Genomic DNA, 18,983 nt, shown 5'->3' on the forward strand with positions numbered 1-18,983 from the left:
TCGTAGCCCCCTCCTCACCTGCGTCTGCTGATGCCACTGATGTAGGCCTAACAGGCCCGTCACTGTGCGAAGGAGCCGAAGTCGCAATACTAAGTTTCTGAAGGCCGCAGAATTGGAAGAGGGCAAAAAAAGAACCGAAGAAAAGCTCCAGCGGCTGTCGTCCACTCCCACGACGGAAAGGAAGCGAGATCTTCTGACTGATAACGCCGATGCCGCAGCTGAACCTGTTGAACCACTCGATGGGACCGTGTTTACTATAGCAAGTTTAGATGCGATGAACATTCTGCTTGTGTGAATCGAGTGCAAGTTATGCAATGGCGGGGACATGAAAATCGTCAGAGGTGAGCACGAATACAGACTCTCTGTCAAGTTAATTCTTATGTGCGGGAACTGTGGCGATGTGATGTCGAAGGGGGGCTTGCTGCGCATCCACGATGACCAGAAATCAAACCCGTTCGCTGTGAATGTTCTTGCTGTTCGCGCAATGCAAGCAACGGGAAACCAGCAAACAGCCCTCAATGATATGTTTTCCACGATGAACATTAGCCGTCGCAGACTTCACACGAAGACGTGGCAACGCTACGTGAAGGAAAAGCTGACTCCCGCGACTGCTCGTGCTGCCTGAAATGTGATAAGTGAGTGTGCGCATTCGGTTTGCGAACTTTACAACGAATTGTGTCTCGACAACACCGGGAGCATCACAGTTTCGTACGATGGGTCGGGGATGACCCGCGGACACACCTCTCACATTAGCGTCACCGCCGTGATTGAACTGTTTATGGGTCTTTGTTTAGATTACGTTGTATTGAGTAATTTCTGCGCTGGATGCGAGATGGGCCCAAATGAAAATGATCCTGGTTTTGGAAACTGGAAGAAGAATCACCAGAGCCAGAAGAATACTGAGAAAAAGTTGGGAGAAATGAAAGTGGGGGCCGCCCTCTTTCTGTTCAAGAGGTCCCTAGAATGGCACACCCTCCGTTATACCACTGTATTGAGTGATGGGGATAGCCGTACTTATCTTGCACTGCAAGAGGAACATGTTTGCGGTTATTTGAAAATATACAAGGAGCACTACGTAAACCATGTCCAGAAACGCATGCGTACGGCGTTGCTCAACCTTGTTTTAAAAAACAAAGCTTCTGGCCTTCAGAGCCTTGGTGGAAAGGGTCGGCTCAGAGCAGACCTCATTACAAGGCTAAGCTCATATTATGGATGGGTGCTAAAAACGCACAAGGGAGACGTGGATGCCATGCACAAAGCAGTGATCGCAACTTTTTATCATATCACCTCCAATGATTTTGAATCAAACCACACGTTTTGCCCAACAGGCCCCAACGCATTTTGCCGTCAAAATGTCGCAGAGGCTAGGGGCAAGCCAGCACCAAAGCAGCCTCGCAACCTGCCCCCTCATGTTTGCCAGGCCATGCTGCCCATTTACGAGCATTTGAGTGACAAGAAGTTGCTTGGGAGGTGCCAGAGTGGAAAGACCCAAAACAGCAACGAGAGCCTCCACTCGGTTATCTCGTCTCTTGCACCAAAGGATCGCCATGCCTCTCTGTTCACCATACAGGCAGCTGTGGCGGAGGCAGTGCTGAAGTTTAATGCAGGGAACGTCAAAGCATCTGCATCCATAATGCAAGAGCTGAGCCTCAGCCCCAGCTCATTATGCAGTGATCGCATGGCTGAAAAAGATCAGTGGTGATTGACAGCTTCAGCTCGAAAGCGTGCATCAGCTGAAAACATGCATCGAGCTTTCAAAAATCGCCACACAGGCAACAATTCTCAAACTGACTATGTGCCAGGGTGATACTAACCAGTTACAGCTGGTAACGTGTAAAGATTTTGCAATATTTTTGAATAAATCGAGCTGTTTTTGTTTTTCTTGATTTTCTCAAAACAAGCTTTTTACTCACCCTGCCCGTTCAGAGCAACGATATCTCAATCTGTAGGACAGCTACAGCTGTAATTTCTTTTGCTACGGGGCGGCTAAATAAAGAAAGCTTGAAGTGCTGCAAGCATACTCTTATTTGTCTACCTCTGTAATTTTTCGTTTGCTTTCTTTTCTTTTTATTAGTAGCTGTGCTGTAAACACTGAATTTCAATAAGCTGCTAAATTGCTATTTGTTGTTAGATTGGAAAACTACTTGTAGCACTGCAATCCTTATACATTCTGCTTTCCATTCGTGCAATAAATATAACTTTCTGGCCAGTATATCTTTATCTGTTGTTTCACCAGCACATGCTAACAAAAATTTAATTATCATTAATTACTTGAGCCACAAAAAAAAGTAATTGCATTTTAAAAATCAGCACAAGAAAATATATATATCTGTGCATTTAGGTTGAATTTGCTTAATAAATAAATTAAGATACCTCCAGATGCCATGTCCCCCCTTAACATTGCGAACACTGTAATGACTGGCTGTTTCCGTCGGGCTTACAGCGATGCGAACAGACTCTGCTTCAGATATTTTGGTTTTCTGACAAGAATTGAGCTTCACGCAGAGGACATTACTACCTCTTCATGTTGCCATTAAACTTATTTTGTGTCTTGCACTTTTCAGGACTAGATTCAGGACGCAAATGCACTTCTCACTTTGTTAGCACTTTAAGATTTTTATGGCCTTATCCAAGAGAGAGAGAAAGAAAAATTTATTCACAGAAAGGCAGAGAGGTCGGCCTGAGCTATAACTTGCTCTGGCCTGCTACTCTACATGGGGGAAAAGGGACGGGGAGGGAAAGGGCTGATGAATGATGATGGTATAAGGAAGAGATGCGTATATACAAATTCACAGAGTTGTGGCATCTCTAAAACTTCACACCTTAGTCTAGGGATGTGAAGTTGCTAGAAGTAACTTTCTCAAAGTGATGGCTGAAGGACAAACCTTAAACCAGTAATTTTTGCATACTGTTCTTCTTCTTTACAGGGCCCTACCGACAAACAAATTGAAACAAGAATGCCTGACGGCCGTCGCCGGATTACACCACTCTTCATTCCTCCTGATCCTGAAGTCGGGTGAGTACTAATCTTTGTTTTCAAAGCGTGCTGAAAGTCGCTGCAGCTATGTGCTTGCCATTTGCTGTGGGTATGCCACATCAGGTCATGTTGACATTGCGGAGCCTTGCTACAATGAAGGATTTGTCAGCAAAATTTAAGAATGCAGTCCAACTCGGTTATATCAAACTCACAAAAAAACGCCTATCAGTTTGATATAGGGCATGATTCGATATAAGCCTGCTAAAGAATTAGGCTTCATAAAAGCACATACCATTTGTAATCCATTTATGAAACTAGCTTAGTTTCGCGCGAAATAGTCCTGTATTTCCTTCTGCTTGAGAAATTTCGCTGCCTGTGACGCTCACACTTCTCCACATGGCCTCAAGAGTCTGAGCAGCTCAGGCTGCAACCTTCCACATTTGCGCAGAAGCGCTGGGCTAGTACGACTGCAAGAATCACCCGTTGATGTCGGCAGTGTTGTCTCTGTTTTCGGGCTCTTCTGTGCTCGCAACGCTATCATCTGCACTCACAAACTCCTCGACTGTTGATCTGTCAATGGCTTCCGGAAATTCTGACAGCTCACTCCAAACTTTGGCGACACCGGCAATGGCTTTGTCGCACTCATCTGAATATTTAGAGTCATGACCGGGTATGTGGAAGCCGGCATGGCATGTCTGAAGCAATTTCGGATGAACCACTTGCACACGGCCACCTTGACGTCGCCGTGCGTACACATTGGGTGCCATGGGCACTGGGTCGCGAGTTTGTCCACTTTAGCCCTAATTTTACCCTTATTCTTCCTTCAAGATTGTGCTGAGTGCTTCTCGAAATCTTGCACGCTGTGACCACATCAGACTTCTTACCGTGTTCGACTCGATTCATGATTTCGAGCTTCACGGCAAATGGAAAATTTTGTCGCTTTGCGCTAGCCAAGCGACAAAACACGGTGACGGTGCGGTAAATGAGTGGGAGTGGGAGGACAGAATGACAACATATAATGACATTACGAAACATTATAGGTTACAGAGGTGCATATTCCCGCGACCTCACGCAAAATTGACAAAAAAGCAGTCTGTCGCATGGCGGCAGTTACAACCTAGGACGTATCCGACTCCTGCGCTCTCGCACATCATATATCCGGATGTATATCCTACGGACAAATGCAAAACACGTGAATCCAGAGCCACTCTGGAGCATATATTAAGGGAATGCCGAGGGCTAAATAACAATAAAGAAAACGCGGCCTCTAGCAGCAGCCTTCGCACGCGCTGGGAAGCCGTGCTGCTCAGCCCCGCCCTCGAAGATCAATTATGGGCCGTCCACCGGGCCAAGGATGCCGCCAGGACCCAAGAACTCCTGGCCGTCACCTAGGCGGGGCCTTTGGCCCTCTCCACCAACTCGCAGGGCACACAATAAAGTTCTTTCCTCCTCCTTGCGCTAGCCATCAAGGCAGCACTTACGGGAGAAGGCCCACAAGTCGCAAACACAACGAACCAAAAAAAGCAGCAAGACCACTCGCACTTCCACCATCTTGCACGACGATGGCACAGGAGCCTCTGATTGGTTGTCTGAGCAAGCATTGCGGGTGTGCCAGTACCATTTTTTGCGGGGGGTGTCAAGAGCTTGCACGACCCGGTGCGGATCGGGTAGGCAGAGCGCATGGATGGAGCCGCACTGCCGGGTTTTCCCGCTGCCACGAGGGAAAGCCAACTTCCGGGGTACTTTTGCTCCGCTTGACGTTCGGTATATCAGGAGTCACTGTTATTTTTGTTCGATGTAAGGGTACTTTTTGCTATATATACTCTTTGTAACTATATCATGTTCAGAAGAAATTGTTCAATATACAGGATAATTCAATGTAAACAGGTTTGATATACTTGGCTTAGACTGTAGCAAAAAATCAGATCACAAATCAACTGAAAATGGGAACCATTGGCACTGAGTCATGGGTGTTTCCATCTGCAATCATTCATGTATGAACGTCAAAGAAGCTAATCTTCATCAGGAGCACCTGTCTGCTTTAAATAGTGTAGAAGCCACCCGATACGACTATGGTGTGGCGCTGCTAAGCACGAGGTCGTGGGATCTGTCCCGCGACCTGGCAGAAGTGACCGCATTTTGAAGGATGGGGGGGAGTACAAAAATGCCTGTCCTGTACATTGGGTGCACGTTAAAAAATCCCCCGGTGGTCATAATTAATCCGGAGTCCCCCGCTATGGCATGCCTCATAATTAAATCGTGGGTTTTGGCACGTAAAACCCCAGAATCCATAGTTTAGAAGCCACAGAATATTGAGTCTGCCTTGGAGAAGTGAACTTCTCATGCAAACAAACTATAAAACGACGACTATGTTATGCTTCGAATGTGTGTACTTAACTGAAAATATAGCAGATTTCAAATGTATGACATCAGCAGTTGGTATTCCTGCTAGGATGCTACGTTAGTAGGATGGTTTGGCATGTTTCACCAATCTGCCATAAGTTAACCTGCAAATTTAATTCCAGCTTTTCATAACTTAAGTTACTAACTATATTTGTACCACTTTTACTGGCCATATCTTTTGCACTGCTGTCATTGTGATGAATAGATTGCAGTAGGCGCCAGACAAATGAAATTCTGACGCGTGCAGTTGTTGCCGTCATTTGAAAACGACTACCGCTGAAGGAAAAGTAGCAGTTCTAGAATTGCAATAACTTCCTTTAAACTCAAATGGTTGCCACTCTTGACAAGCGACCATAATAAGTTGCTTAATACAGAAAGATGACGCGGCACAATAACTGACACAGCATAGCAGCTGTTTTGGTGAGGAGCATCCCTGTGGTGAAGGGCATGAGTGCTCCTCTTGCAGAGATGTTCCTGTGCCGTTCAACAGCCAAGCACTGCCTAACTTCAGCTCTTCCACCGAAAGCAAAAGCAGGATCGTCATTGAAAAGCGGGACGAGTCCTCCAGTGTCCCTGCGACCGATCTCTGTGACAAGTCCTCGGACAAGACTCCCAGTGTAAAGGTAGGTACGGGTTCAGTCTTCTTTCAGTTTCTTTTTTTGTTTTGTTTCTTTGTTTGTCATCTTTGGGTTTGGCTTTTCCCTTAATGCACGTCTAGATTTGGTAAACTGCAATCGATAAGACTTTTGCAAACAGGCAGGTGCAGTCGAAACTTGTTATAAAAGAATATGCATCAGACACGAAAATGCAGATATATCGAACTTGAAGGGAATCGTGAAATAGTTTGATAGATTGATATTTCAAAATATAAAATATGCCTATCTGAAGCTTATCTGAGACCTCTGCATGTCTTGGGCAGTTTTCAGAGATTCTGAAAAGTGGGGACTCATCTACTTCTTGGAGGCCATGTCAAACGCACGAGAGTTGACTTATTTGTCGCTCACGAACATTACAAGTTGCTTGTGCTGCAGAATGGTCATATATACTGATTGCAATGCTAACCCTAAAAGCCCGCGTCACCCACACACGAGAAAACAGTGTGTCATGCTCATCAAAGTACTTGTTGCATGATTTTATTCAAGATAAGGTAAAAATTAATGCACTGGGGAAGCAAACTAGCCTATATAGATACACACTGTGCTTCCATTAGTGTACTCGTACTGCAAATCACGCAGGGGCATATCTGGCCATGTTTCTGTTAGAATACCTACAATATGTCATTTATAGCGTCGATATAACTGCTGTCGCAATAAAGGTAGGAGACGCACGGTACAATTCGGCCTTTGATACAGCGTCCGACACGATAGTACTTGCTGGATGCCACATCACACGCCGAATCATATCGTGCGTCTCCTACTTCACGGCAGCAAGTTCAGGGTGCGATCATTATGCATGGAAAACAAAAAGCGCATTGCTTGATTGGAAAACTGGGGGCTGCTTTCATTACGGGAAGTGTGTCCATTATGTGAGTAAATGCGGTATTCCCCGCGATGTGAGAAGGGATTGCTAATCTGTCAGGAGAAGCACACTTGCAGGGGCGCAGCATGGTGCCACGTTCGATGTATAGAATGTGGCGGGGAACGAGGGTTCGATGTAGGCGCAGTACTTCACTATAGTTTTGCATGGGATTTTTAAGGGACTTTTACAACTGTTCAATATAGGCAATAATCGAATATATTTGAGTGTGATATACCCAGGATCGACTGTATTCGTTATTAGCATAGAAGCAGATATCGATAAAAAACATTGCAGTCGGGTCTGTCCGAAGGAAACGCAAGTGATGTGTCTCTGATGGGCCAGCAGAGGGTCTTCTGCTGATTTTGATGGCACATCAGCGACTTGTCGGCTGGAACGTTCACGCACTCTGCACTGCTGTGAATACACAACTGTGCAATTGGTGCTACCACGCGGGATCGTCACATTGGCTTGTTGACTGCGGTTCAACCAAGCCAAGCTGCTGGCCAAAATGCACTTGCCGCCAAAAGGCTTCAAACATGGAGAATGCTGCACATTGATCTGTATTGCCCTCATAAGGCTGTCAGTCTAGCCTGCGTGCCCGACCTCATGCTCAAATGCCAGTAAGTTCTTTAAGTGCAAACATAGAAACGCGCATGGTGCTGGCAGACTTTTTAGATACAGAGGGCACCGCACATTTATCCGTACTCTGCAGTGAAACATTGTTTTAATGAAACAGGATATAATGAAATAATATAATCAAGTGAAATTCCCCTTGAAATCCCCATAGAGATTCATATTGCAATGCATGTAATAATGGATATAACAAAGGAAGAGGCATAAAGAAGTAATTTTGACAGCCTCTTCAACCTTATTTTAAGAAGGTTGCTGTATATACAGCCGTCAATATAGCCTGTGCATCAGATTTTGCGCTTGGTCACTGATGAGGTCTATGAGTTAAAACATATTGACAATCAGCTTCCCGTGCCGGCTTGTCACCAGCCACTTTGCTTGCCGCACTGCTTCATCAGGTGTCAGCAGGCAAAGTTGCGGTTTTTGGCTGGTCAACATGGTGGCAACATTATTCATGGTTGCTCTGTTTGCAGCATCGATCATTGTGCATGCCCAAAACACTATGGGGCATCCATTATGTGTCATTGTATGGGTAAGTGGCAGTGCCGCAGGGAAGTCCGAATAATCATGCAGGTCCAAAATATTAGCCATCTGAAAAATTGGTCAGAAGCTGTATCTAACATTCTGACTATCTGAATATAGATCTTTAGGCACATGCAAACAAAAACTTGCTTCACTATAGCCAATACAGTCAACAGCCGTTTTTCCGGATGCCTGATTTTTCGGATATGCCCGATAATTCGGATGCCCTCGTGGCACCATACCCTGTAGGATCAATGTATAAGAACATCTGAAGTTTCGGATGCAAAAAACCTCCACTGTCCGATTTTCCGGACTTCTTGACATGACCGCAGGTTCAAAATGGCATTAATCGATGCCACCGCCGCCATCATATTGATTATCTCCCTGCCTTGCATCAGCGCTCTCGCATGCAGATCCCCTGGCAGCCGTAGCCACCACCAAGGCAATGCTAAGCCTAGCTACTTTGACATTCACTACCAATATCTTGCTGTTCGGTGCCATGTTTTTCATTGAAACAATTAGCCGCTGTTAGCAATAGCGCTGACACTGCCTTTGTAATCCCCGCCAATGGCTATGAAGCCTGGATAGCATGGCACGTTGCATAATGCCGGTTTCCGAACGTGAGGTTCACATCATTACGGCAGTATCGTACGGTGAAGCGTACTTAGAGTGGGAAGGCCCAACTGCCACAGGACACGGTACGTACCGTACTTACTCGATTCTAATGTGCCCTCGATAGTAATGCGAACCCCTTTTCTGTGACCAAAACATAAAAAATATGAAAACCTTGAACAAAACGCACACTTGCTTCTCCCTGTTTTTCTCAACAGTTATGGTGGCAGGCATATCAGAGTAGAGCGGCGTCTGATTGTTGTTTCCAATCTGTCCGAAGTGGTAGCCATTTCTATGGCACAACTTCAAAATGTACCGCTGAAAACTGCAATTTCTCTTCAAATTCTTTGGGAAATTTTTGGCATATCCTTGTCTGCCTTCGAAGAGAAAAGCCATTTCATAAAATTTGATAGCCAGCAGCTGCTCGCGTTGAAGTCACTCCGCATTAGCCCTTTCTGTAGGGATAGCTGCATCGCCCGCACTTTGAGCAGATCAGTCGTCACAGGTCGCTGTGCCACTCACTGCTCTTGCATGTATTCCGTGAGCAGCTCATCTGTTTCGGCGAAGCGGCCCTGCTTCAGTACACTGAAACCTTTTCTTGTTGCTTTGTTGGCGAAAATATTCTCCTTCTATTTGCATCAGTCATGCATGCAAGTTTCGGGAACTCCGAACGCCCGTGATGCGGCTCTATTTCCATCCGCCTGGGCGCACATGATAGCTTTCCTTTTAAATGCGGCGTCATGGTGGACTCGGCGTGTCTTCACAGTCGGTGTTTCCATGCTGATTGAACGAACACAGAAAACGGGAAGACAAGCGGTAGACTAGGTTACACGTACAACATTGAGGTATGCACATGGAGGAAGGTATGGCAGCTAGGCTAGGAGTCTGCACGAGGCGGCCAATTTTCGAGTGCCGATGGCGATATAATAACGCGAATTTAGGGTTGTACTCAATTCTAACTCGCATGCAATTTTTGGAGCCGTTTTATAGGAAAAAAGGTGTGCGTTAGATTCGAGTAAATATGGTAATCCTTAATTATACACGCATGCATCCTCCATATCTTATCACAGTAAGATCACTCATACGCCTAGTAAGCGTACTCGCAGGCCTTTAGAGCTATTTCAGATGTGCCTATGGCGATTTGAGCCCTTGGGGGCATTAAATAGCATGCATTCATTTTTTCGGACTGCCTGATTTTTCCTATGTTTTCGTGGCCTTAGGGAGTCAGAAATATCAGACGTTGACTGTACTATTTTGAAACAAATCATGACCAACCAAATCTTATGTTACTTTGTTATATCCAATAATTCGTTATATCAGTGTATATTGAGGTTCGGCTTTGCATGCCTGTTATACCCCTGACACACAGATGAACTGAAGTCCTTGAACGTAAACCCCCTTTCTCAATGTTGAAGGATACTTTAAGAGTAGACATTCACCACTGACACGTAGCATGGCGGGCCTCATTTATGGGCCCTCTGCATGCGCAATGTGGCAGCAGTGCATTCATGACTGCAGAGAACTTCTGGTCAGTCATTTCTGACAGTCCATTTAGCCAACAAAAAAGTATTTTGTCACATAGTATACTGTAGGCAAACATTCTTGATGTTTTCAAGAACAAGGAATGTGCACCATGTGTTGAGCTCGTGTACGGGCTTTTCTTGCTGCACTTAATAATGCAATTGACTTGTCAATTCACTCTGCAGCAAAAGTGGTGTCAGCTGGACGGCCCTATAAATTTATAGGCTTTTGTAACTTGTGTGTTTCCGGAGGGCTTAACTGGAAATCTTCTGGGAACTCTGTAAACATTAATTAATTAATTGTAGGGTTTTACGTGCCAAAACCACTTTCTGATTATGAGGCACACCGTAGTGGAGGACTCCGGAAATTTCGACCACCTGGGGTTCTTTAACGTGCACCTAAATCTAAGTACACGGGTGTTATCGTATTGCGCCCCCATCGAAATGTGGCCGCCGTGGCCGGTATTCGATCCCGCAACCTTGTGCTCAGCAGCCCAACACCATAGCCATTGAGCAACCGCGGCGGGTCTCTGTAAACATGAAAATAGTCTATATGCTTTTACTGAGCAATGCAGCAAAGCACATGGCACTGCTTTTTTAAACCAAAACTGAAAACTGAAACCGAAAACGATAAAAGGGTAGTGTGTCGGATCAAAATGCTGCACTGCTGCATATAAAATTGTTTTTGCAAGCGCTTATATTATTAAGGCACCATTTAACTTTCTCAAATTTGTCATCATTGAAGGTCACACAAGGTTAGGTGTGTCCTTTTCCACAAAAGACCGTCATCAAAAAGGAGATACTCCTTTGTCATGTACCACATTGCGGGAACACCTTTCCAGAGTATGTTCCCTAGTCCAAAAGCTTTTGGAGTGCCTGGGTGTTGGGGTGTAAGTGAGCCTTGACTTTAAGCACTTCCTAAACGTTGCTGAGTGAAGGGCTGCACCATTCCACATCAGAAGTGGTCATTGCAGTTCAGTGGCACTCCTCAACTAATCCTGAGCTAAAATTTTTGTAAGCCATTGCGCTAAAGTATCTAGTCATGGGCAGTAGTGTGGGGAAGTGCTTCTTAAGCAACTAATTGTTGTAAGAGGCACTGATGGGAGTTGCTTCAATCAACAGGGGGGTTACCATTTTATTACACTTGGCCGAGACAGCAGAAAGTATCAAGCTGACTGGTTAGCTCACATGGTAGAGTGGCTTCCCCGGAAAAGCGGCGGTCCAGGGTTCGAGTCCCGGACCAGGACGAATTTTTCTTCAACTGCGAGGCTTTTCTTTCGAGGAACCCGTATGGGTTTCCTTTGTAGCAATTGCTACGAACGGGTGGATGTCTGATTTTCCCATTATTAATAGCTCGCGTACTTACATTCAAATGCATAATTAAAGATCTCATGTAATCAAAATTAATCTGGAGTTCCCCATTATGGTGTACCTCATAATCATGTTGTTTCGGCACATATAACTCCAGAATTTAATTAATTTTTCATTTCTTTACTTTTTAGTTTGGTGACTGATTATATGGATCCTCTCTGCCTTCCGTAGGAGGAACAGGTGGCAACACCAGCGACGCAAGGTCAAGGTCTGGAGAAGGACACACCTGCCTCCACAGCGGTAAACACCCTGCCAAGTTCTGCTCCACCAGCTGTGTCAACAGCAGCTTCTGAACTGTGAGTGGGATCCTCGCTACTCCATAGTTTACTGATTTCTAGAAAGGCCAGCCACATTGCTTCACTACGGTGGCTATAGGGGTAGGTGTGCTGATTGAGCGTAGTTCACCACTTCTCCGCATCATGACACAATAATGGCGCTTCTCTCAGCAGAACGGTTCTCCTACACGTGTTGTCTGTATGCAGGGAAGAGTGTGTGTATACAGGTGAGACAAAATGCATGTTTGAGGAGATCACTGCCGCTGATTTCAGCTACGATGTATGCCTCAAATATCATTCTGTGAAGTGTAAGCAAAGCTGTATGGATAATTGTGCTATTGTCAGGAAACACAAAATGCTGGAACAATTTTTTTTAGCTTCTATGCAAGAACCTCGCACTACAGCTTTGAACGAGTGGAGTTATCTTGGAGTTTTAGGCTGGAACTAAGCAGTAGTCTCTTCGTAGATTTAGTGCAGCCAAGTATCATTTGAATCAAATAAATAATAAGGTTAAATGTCCAGAAGCACACAGGCTCGCTTTTTTATCAACTTTGTTTTACCTGTTAGTGGAATGTGTTCTGGCAAGTTTTGAAATCTTAGAATAGATTTTTCTCAGCTTGCACATTATGGCCAATTCACACTTTTAGGAAAACTATCATTTCAAAACTGCAAAGATAAAAACTGACTTCAAGATTGTTTCTAGGCTAAACATGTTATTTATAGAAAAATAGTATAGATTTCTGGGTCACAGTAAGTACAAAAGTACTACCTTTGTTTTGAGTGGTGCTGTTTCCTCAGAAAAAGGCATAAAATTGCAAGCATCCATGCCTATCTGTAATATAGGGCATCCAGAAGGTACTTGTTCAGAAGAATTTCATCTAACTTTATAATGTTTAAAATGATAGTTTTCCTAACGTGATACACTCATTGCTTAATGTGACATGTATAATGAATGAATGGCAAACTTTATTTATCCCTCTTTAAGGGAAAAGGGGCAAGGAGATAGGAGGTTAGAGGAGAGACTACTTGAGGTAGGCCTCCGCTACCCTCTCTGCCCACCCAAGGCAGCCTCCCACTGCTCTTCACTAGTTATTAATTGTTTGAGGAAGCGAGGAGCGGAGTGATGAAGGCGCCCCCACCTGATGTGGTTTAAATCTGCTGTGGTAGAACCACAGAATTTACATGCATAAAATTTTTTCCGTTTGTGATAGAGTAATGAGATGTGCTACATGCTCTAATCACAACATGACAAATCATTCTGGCAAATTTTGTTAGAATCAGCTTGTCAGTTCAAAAGTTTACATTTCAGCCCCGCATCCCCCCTTAATGAAGGCCGTTATCCTCATAAACAAAAACTTACAGGTTAGCACATTACTAATACAAGAGGTATCATGTGGTGGTGGATCAGTGTACTAATTTCTGTTGAGAGTCAGGCCCGCATATTTTGTTCATACAACCCTCCCCTCACATATAGTTAAACCTGAACTGTTACTGCTAGAGCTTGCTTATCCTAAACATCCAGCTTGGATGTGGTGTTAGTACATGACTTTGTAACGCTGCTGGAGCACTCAAAATGCCCAGTCGAAAATGCAATTGATGGCTGAAGTCTGTATCTAACTGCTAACTATACTTGTCGTGACTGCAGCTAAGTGTGAGTTTTCTTCTAAGGTCTGATAAGCCAGCAGCCAAGTCTGCTAGTGAATCACCGATGCCAACAAGCAAGCGGAAAGCCACAGAGACAACACCAGCCGTGGCAAGGCCGCCGGAGAAAAAGCGAGGTCGACCTCCACTAGATCGCACACTACAGCTTCAGCAGCAGCAGCAACAACAACAGCAGCAGCAGCAGGTAAATACTGGCTATACAGGAAGTCAAACAATAGTTTAGAAAAGCTTTTGACCTCCAGGAGTAGGTGAGCGTATGAAGTACTGCACGTGTAACGTTCACAGTGCATATCCCAACCTTTGATCTCAAGCCTGCAAGGTATAAGAGCACTGCGTAGTATAAATATCGAAGCAATTACCATGATCTTTGTACCACAGTCATGACACACTGTACAGTCATTTTCTTAAAGGGGCTTTCAACCAACCCTCGGGCTTGGTAAACTAACATAGTCTGCGGGTAGTGTACGCTGCTGTGAACATCTCAGCCAAGCTTTGCTGTCATACGTGGTGCGTGGAGCTTGCAAGTGGATCACAAAGTCACCTTTCTCTCTAACGCCCTCTTTTCAACAGAAGGCTCTTTCCTTGATCTCTTCTAGATGTACTATTTCGTCATTCCCTTAGACGGCTGCTATTGGCGGATAGCTGACATCGAGGTGCGATCGGCTACATGGCACAAGATACCACGGCCACAGCGGGGTGTTGCCACGAGTCCACTGGCTAAGCACATTGCAGCTCACTGAAAACAGCCGCATTTGCCTTATGTTCAGCGCTTCGTAGGCACCAAAGGCAGAAGCCGTGGCATCTATGTTAACATCCAAAATGAAATTTGAACTGTGTGCCATGAGGACATTTAGAAGGCGGAGCATTGGGGGCATGCTCTGCCGCGCCGTAGCGTTCGCAGTGCAAGGCATTGAAGGAACGGAAGCAGAGCAGAGGCCGTGTTTGATTGCCAATAACTTCGCTTCTGCTGAATGCATTGAAGTACTTTTTGTGCCTAAGTATTTCTGAAATAGCCTATTTTTCATTTCAAGTGCCTTTCTTCGCTTTGATAAAAAGTGGTACCGGGCCCCTTTAACTTTAGCCAAATTAGGAACCTTTTGTTAGGCTATCCACACTTGGCACATATTTCACAGAGTTCAAATCTATTATCTGCACCGTTGCGTTATGCATTATGTGCATGAGATTATTGCTCTAGATACTTTATGAAAACTAAGTTGAAGAGCATACCATATTTACTCGATTGTAAAGCGCTCTTGATTGTAACATGCAACCGTTTTCCATGACCAAAAAAAAAAAAAAATGAGAACCTCAATTGTAATGCATACAGTCGCCGACCGATTTTCTGGACTCCGAAAATTCGGACATGCCCGATTATTCGGTCAGCCTCGCGGCACCGCCATTCTCCCCATAGACCATAATGTATAACAACTGCCGAAAGTTCGGACACCTTGCAACCGCTCGTCTGATTTTTCGGACACTCCTCGAGCCAACTCGGTCGAGAGCACCATGCACCGACTCTGACCGGTGTATGGTTCGACTTGCTGAACGCCATTTTTGTTTTGAACGGAGCTTCCTTGCTGCCCCACGAAGTGGCGCTACTGAAAATCCCCGCTCATCATCATCGTTTCTGCCTGGTTAGATAGAGTGGCTCTGCAGCAGTTCCGGTTTCAGCTTAGTAAGCCATGTCAAGACAATCCAGCAGCTGATTTGTTTCTTCGCTGACGCTGCGAGCAGGCCGCGTTTTTCGTTTGTGCGACTGGTGTCGGCACGGTGGCGTTTGCTTTGTGTGCTGTGTCGAGGTTTCGATGAGCCAACGCGGCATACGTAAACATCGCGTCAAACGTCTAATGCCGCCGACAGTGCCCGCGCAGACTGCGCTGGGGAATGCCGGCAAGCGGGTGCCGGGAGGCCTTCCGATGTGCCACCCTACTGACGCGGAAAATGTTCTGCCGAGACCTGCGCAATGGTTGCATTGCGATTCCGGACACCGTCTCATTTGACAGCTTCATAGGTGCTGACACCGCTGTATTGACATGCGCAGAACTCGACGACGGCAAGATCATTCGTCAGGTTTCTGCTGCACCGCCGGAGATGACACACCATGTGCTACGCTGCCGTCGCATGCGGAGCGTGTACAAGCAGTGACTGTGCTTTCAGCCGCTAATAGTGACCGTACGACCCTCTCCGAGATTCAGGCTTATCTGATTGCGCGTAAACGGAACAGCGTGCAACGGCGCATTCACGATTTCTTACAAGCCTACTGCCGAGCCCGAATAAGTGCGTGGAAATAAAGGATTTCTTTTTTTTTTTCTTAATCTGCTTTTTCGGACACCTGTTTATTCGGACATTTTCGCAGTCCCCGTGAGGTCCGAATAAACGGTCGGCGACTGTACCCGTTTTCCATGACAAAAAAAAATAAAATAAAGAGTACAATACTGTGCACCTCATGCTTTTATATAGAAATACTATTCTCTCTCATTTGGAAAGAACAGATTTATTCCCAATACACTAAAGTTGTGATTAACAAAAACACAAATGGAAGCAGCATACCTTGCCGCCAAGATTGTCACTGCGCTGGTACGAGTCGCTTTGGGCAATAGGTATCACTCGTTATCGCTATTAGACAACTCCTTATCGCTGTCAACAGACCAAAGCATATCATCCTCGGTGCTGTTCATGACATTCGAAATCCCGCACTATTTAAAGGCCTTGTTGACCATGGCAGACGGGATCGTGCACCATGCAACTTTCACCCATCCAGCGAAGTCTTGCAGTGAGGCACGCTTAATTTTATTGGTGGGTGTGAATTCATAGCAGCCACTGACAAGCCATTCGGTGTAGAGCACATGAATTCTATCTTTCACTGGCTTGTTCAAACAAATATAGAGCGGCTGTAGCTGCGATGTCATGCTGCCGGGTATCACGACAAGGTCGGCGTTGCATGCAGCCAGCTTGTCCTTGATGCGCTGGTCAAGGTGGCACGTGAACGTGTCGAGCAAAAGCATCCCACGCAGATCCAAACTGCTGCCAGATCTCTTCCGCCAAACGTTATCAATCCAGTCAGCAACCAAGTCCGTGGCCATCCAACCTTTTTCATTTGCGTGCACAATCACGACACTCGGAAACACGATTCCTTTTGGGAGTGTCTTCTGTCTGAAAATAAGATACGGAGGCAGCTTGTGCCTATCTTCAGTGCAACAAAACATTGCGGTGACTCAAGTTTTTTTTCGTGGCCGGAAGACAAAACTGACACTTGCTTCTCCCCCTTCTTTTCAACAGTTGTGGTGGCAGGCATGTCAGAGTAGAGTGGTGTCTGATTGGCATTTCCAATCTGTCCGAAGGAGTAGCCGTTTCTATGGCGCAACTTCAGAAAGTACCGCATAAACTGTACAATTTCTCTTCATATTTTTGGGGTAATTTTTGGCATATCCCTGTCCACCTTCGAAGAGAAAAGCCATTTCATAAAATTTGATAGCCAGCACCTGCTCGCTTTGAAGTCACTCCGCATTAGCCCTTTCTATAGGGCTAGCTGCATCGCCGGCACTTTGAGCAGATCGGTCGTTAGAGGCCGCTGTGTCACTCGCTGCTCTTGCATGTATTCCATGAGCAGCTCGTCTGTTTCGGCGAAGCGGCCCTGCTTCGGTCCACTGAAACCTTTCTTTGTTGCTTTGCTGGCGAAAATATTCTCCTGTTTGCATCAGTCCCGCACGCAAGTTTCGGGAACTCCCAACGCCCATGATGCGGCCCCATTTCCATCCGTCTCCGCGCACATAACTTTCCTTTTAAATGCGGCATCATGGTGGACTCGGCGTGTCTTCGCAGTCGGCGCTTCCATGCTGATTGAATAAGCGCAGTAAACGGGAAGACAGGCGGAAGACTAGGTTACGCCAGCGCCTGGTTACACGTACAACATGGAGGTATGCACATGGAGGAAGGTATGGCAGCTAGGCTAGGTGTCTGCACGAGACGGCCATTTTTCGAATGCCGATGGCGATGTAATAACGCGGATTTAGGGTTGTACTCAATTCTAACTCGCATGCAATTTTTGGAGCTGTTTTATAGGAAAAAAGGTGCGCGTTAGATTCGAGTAAATACGGCAAGTCCAAAATATCAGTGTTACCACATAAGCATCCCACAGTATAATACAATGGCCATTGGCGTTATCAGGAAACCTAGGCACATATGTCGCATAAGTCGGGTCTTGATTATCATCCACTTGCTTGTGTTTGTGATAGCCTTGAAAATCAAGACTGTAACAAGCGCCACTTTCCAGGCTTGCTACCAGTAAACAATACAAGCAGTGATTTGGAAACGAAGTTCGTGCATAGTTCGCACCCATAGATAGTAGTCCACACAGTGCAGATATTCAACATTTAGAGATTTATAGTCTGCAGACCGCAAAATACGGTGTGCTACTGTGTTACATCTCTTGGGTTAGCCCCAACTTCCGTTCCTTCACTCCTCACCGTCCACCAAGTGTTGTGGTCCCATGAGACCTGGGATGGTTTTCTCAGTCATTCACTTTCATGCTCTTGTGTGTCTGTACTGGATGTGTCACCATAAACGGATGACAACATTCTACTGGCACAGGGCAGCACAGTGCAAGAAAGGCTCTCGCCCACAGGCGTGAAATCATGCGAAAGTGATTGCATCCTCAAAAGTGAATGACCAAAAGCACCACCCTTGCTCACTTGGTTCATATGATATTCAATTTGTTCAGCGATAGAGGTCAGCTGTATAGAGTTGAGCTGTATGAGAATCCACTAAGTGAGCTGTCCAGTTCAGTGCGTGTTGAATGGGTACAGTGTTGTAAAGGTTGGCAGTGATAATTGGCGCCTGCCCTAACAGCCTCCACCAGATAGGGCACGCGCTAGCCTGCCCTATCCAATTTATGCGATGGACAGTCAGCTCAATGGACCCTTGCAGAATACCCTCCAGTCTCAAGTGGTGCCAGTTGCACTCTCGATGTCATTACCGACGAGGACAGAGATTAGGTGAGGGAAGCACCGCACAATGACTATTGCTAAACAACTCACGATCATTCGGCTACACAGCTAGATGAACTTCAGTTACGTTTACTGAGGATGAAGATTCAGCGCATGTCTTGACTGTACTTTAATTTGTCTGTAGTGGCAGCATGACAGCGGCCAAAATACAGATTGAATCTGTAATGGCTACATGACAGTGTTTACAATATACAGACTGAACAGAGGTCACAGGGAAGCTTATGCGCGCGCAGCAGCCTGTTGGCAAACTTGGGCCATATTCTTGGACAATCGCTTTCGTCGCATTGGATGCATCGATGGGCAACGATTTTGGTATGGCCGACTGCTGGTAACTCGACCCTGATGGGATTGTCAGAATTGATCGCATTATCCTGCAGGTCAAATTAAAGAAGATGCAGAAGTAACGTCAAAATGCAGTTTTTGCCCGATTCTAACACACCCTCAAATCAAGTGTGTGTCCACTTTCTATGCATACAAAGTAGAAAAC

The 18,983-nt window shown here is 45.6% G+C and overlaps 1 protein-coding gene across 1 annotated transcript in view; it reads left to right on the top strand.

Annotated features, from left to right (window-relative positions):
• Hira (histone cell cycle regulator-like protein) overlaps positions 1–18,983 on the top strand; it is a 59,803-nt gene that overhangs the window by 20,538 nt on the left and 20,282 nt on the right. The window contains exons 14-17 of the mRNA XM_065451516.1: positions 2,928–3,016; positions 5,847–6,003; positions 11,725–11,849; positions 13,497–13,674. Of these exons, the coding sequence (XP_065307588.1) occupies positions 2,928–3,016; positions 5,847–6,003; positions 11,725–11,849; positions 13,497–13,674 (549 nt within the window). The remainder of the gene's footprint in view (positions 1–2,927; positions 3,017–5,846; positions 6,004–11,724; positions 11,850–13,496; positions 13,675–18,983) is intronic.

Source organism: Dermacentor albipictus, chromosome 2, assembly GCF_038994185.2.
Source record: "Dermacentor albipictus isolate Rhodes 1998 colony chromosome 2, USDA_Dalb.pri_finalv2, whole genome shotgun sequence".
Lineage (NCBI taxonomy): Eukaryota > Metazoa > Arthropoda > Arachnida > Ixodida > Ixodidae > Dermacentor > Dermacentor albipictus.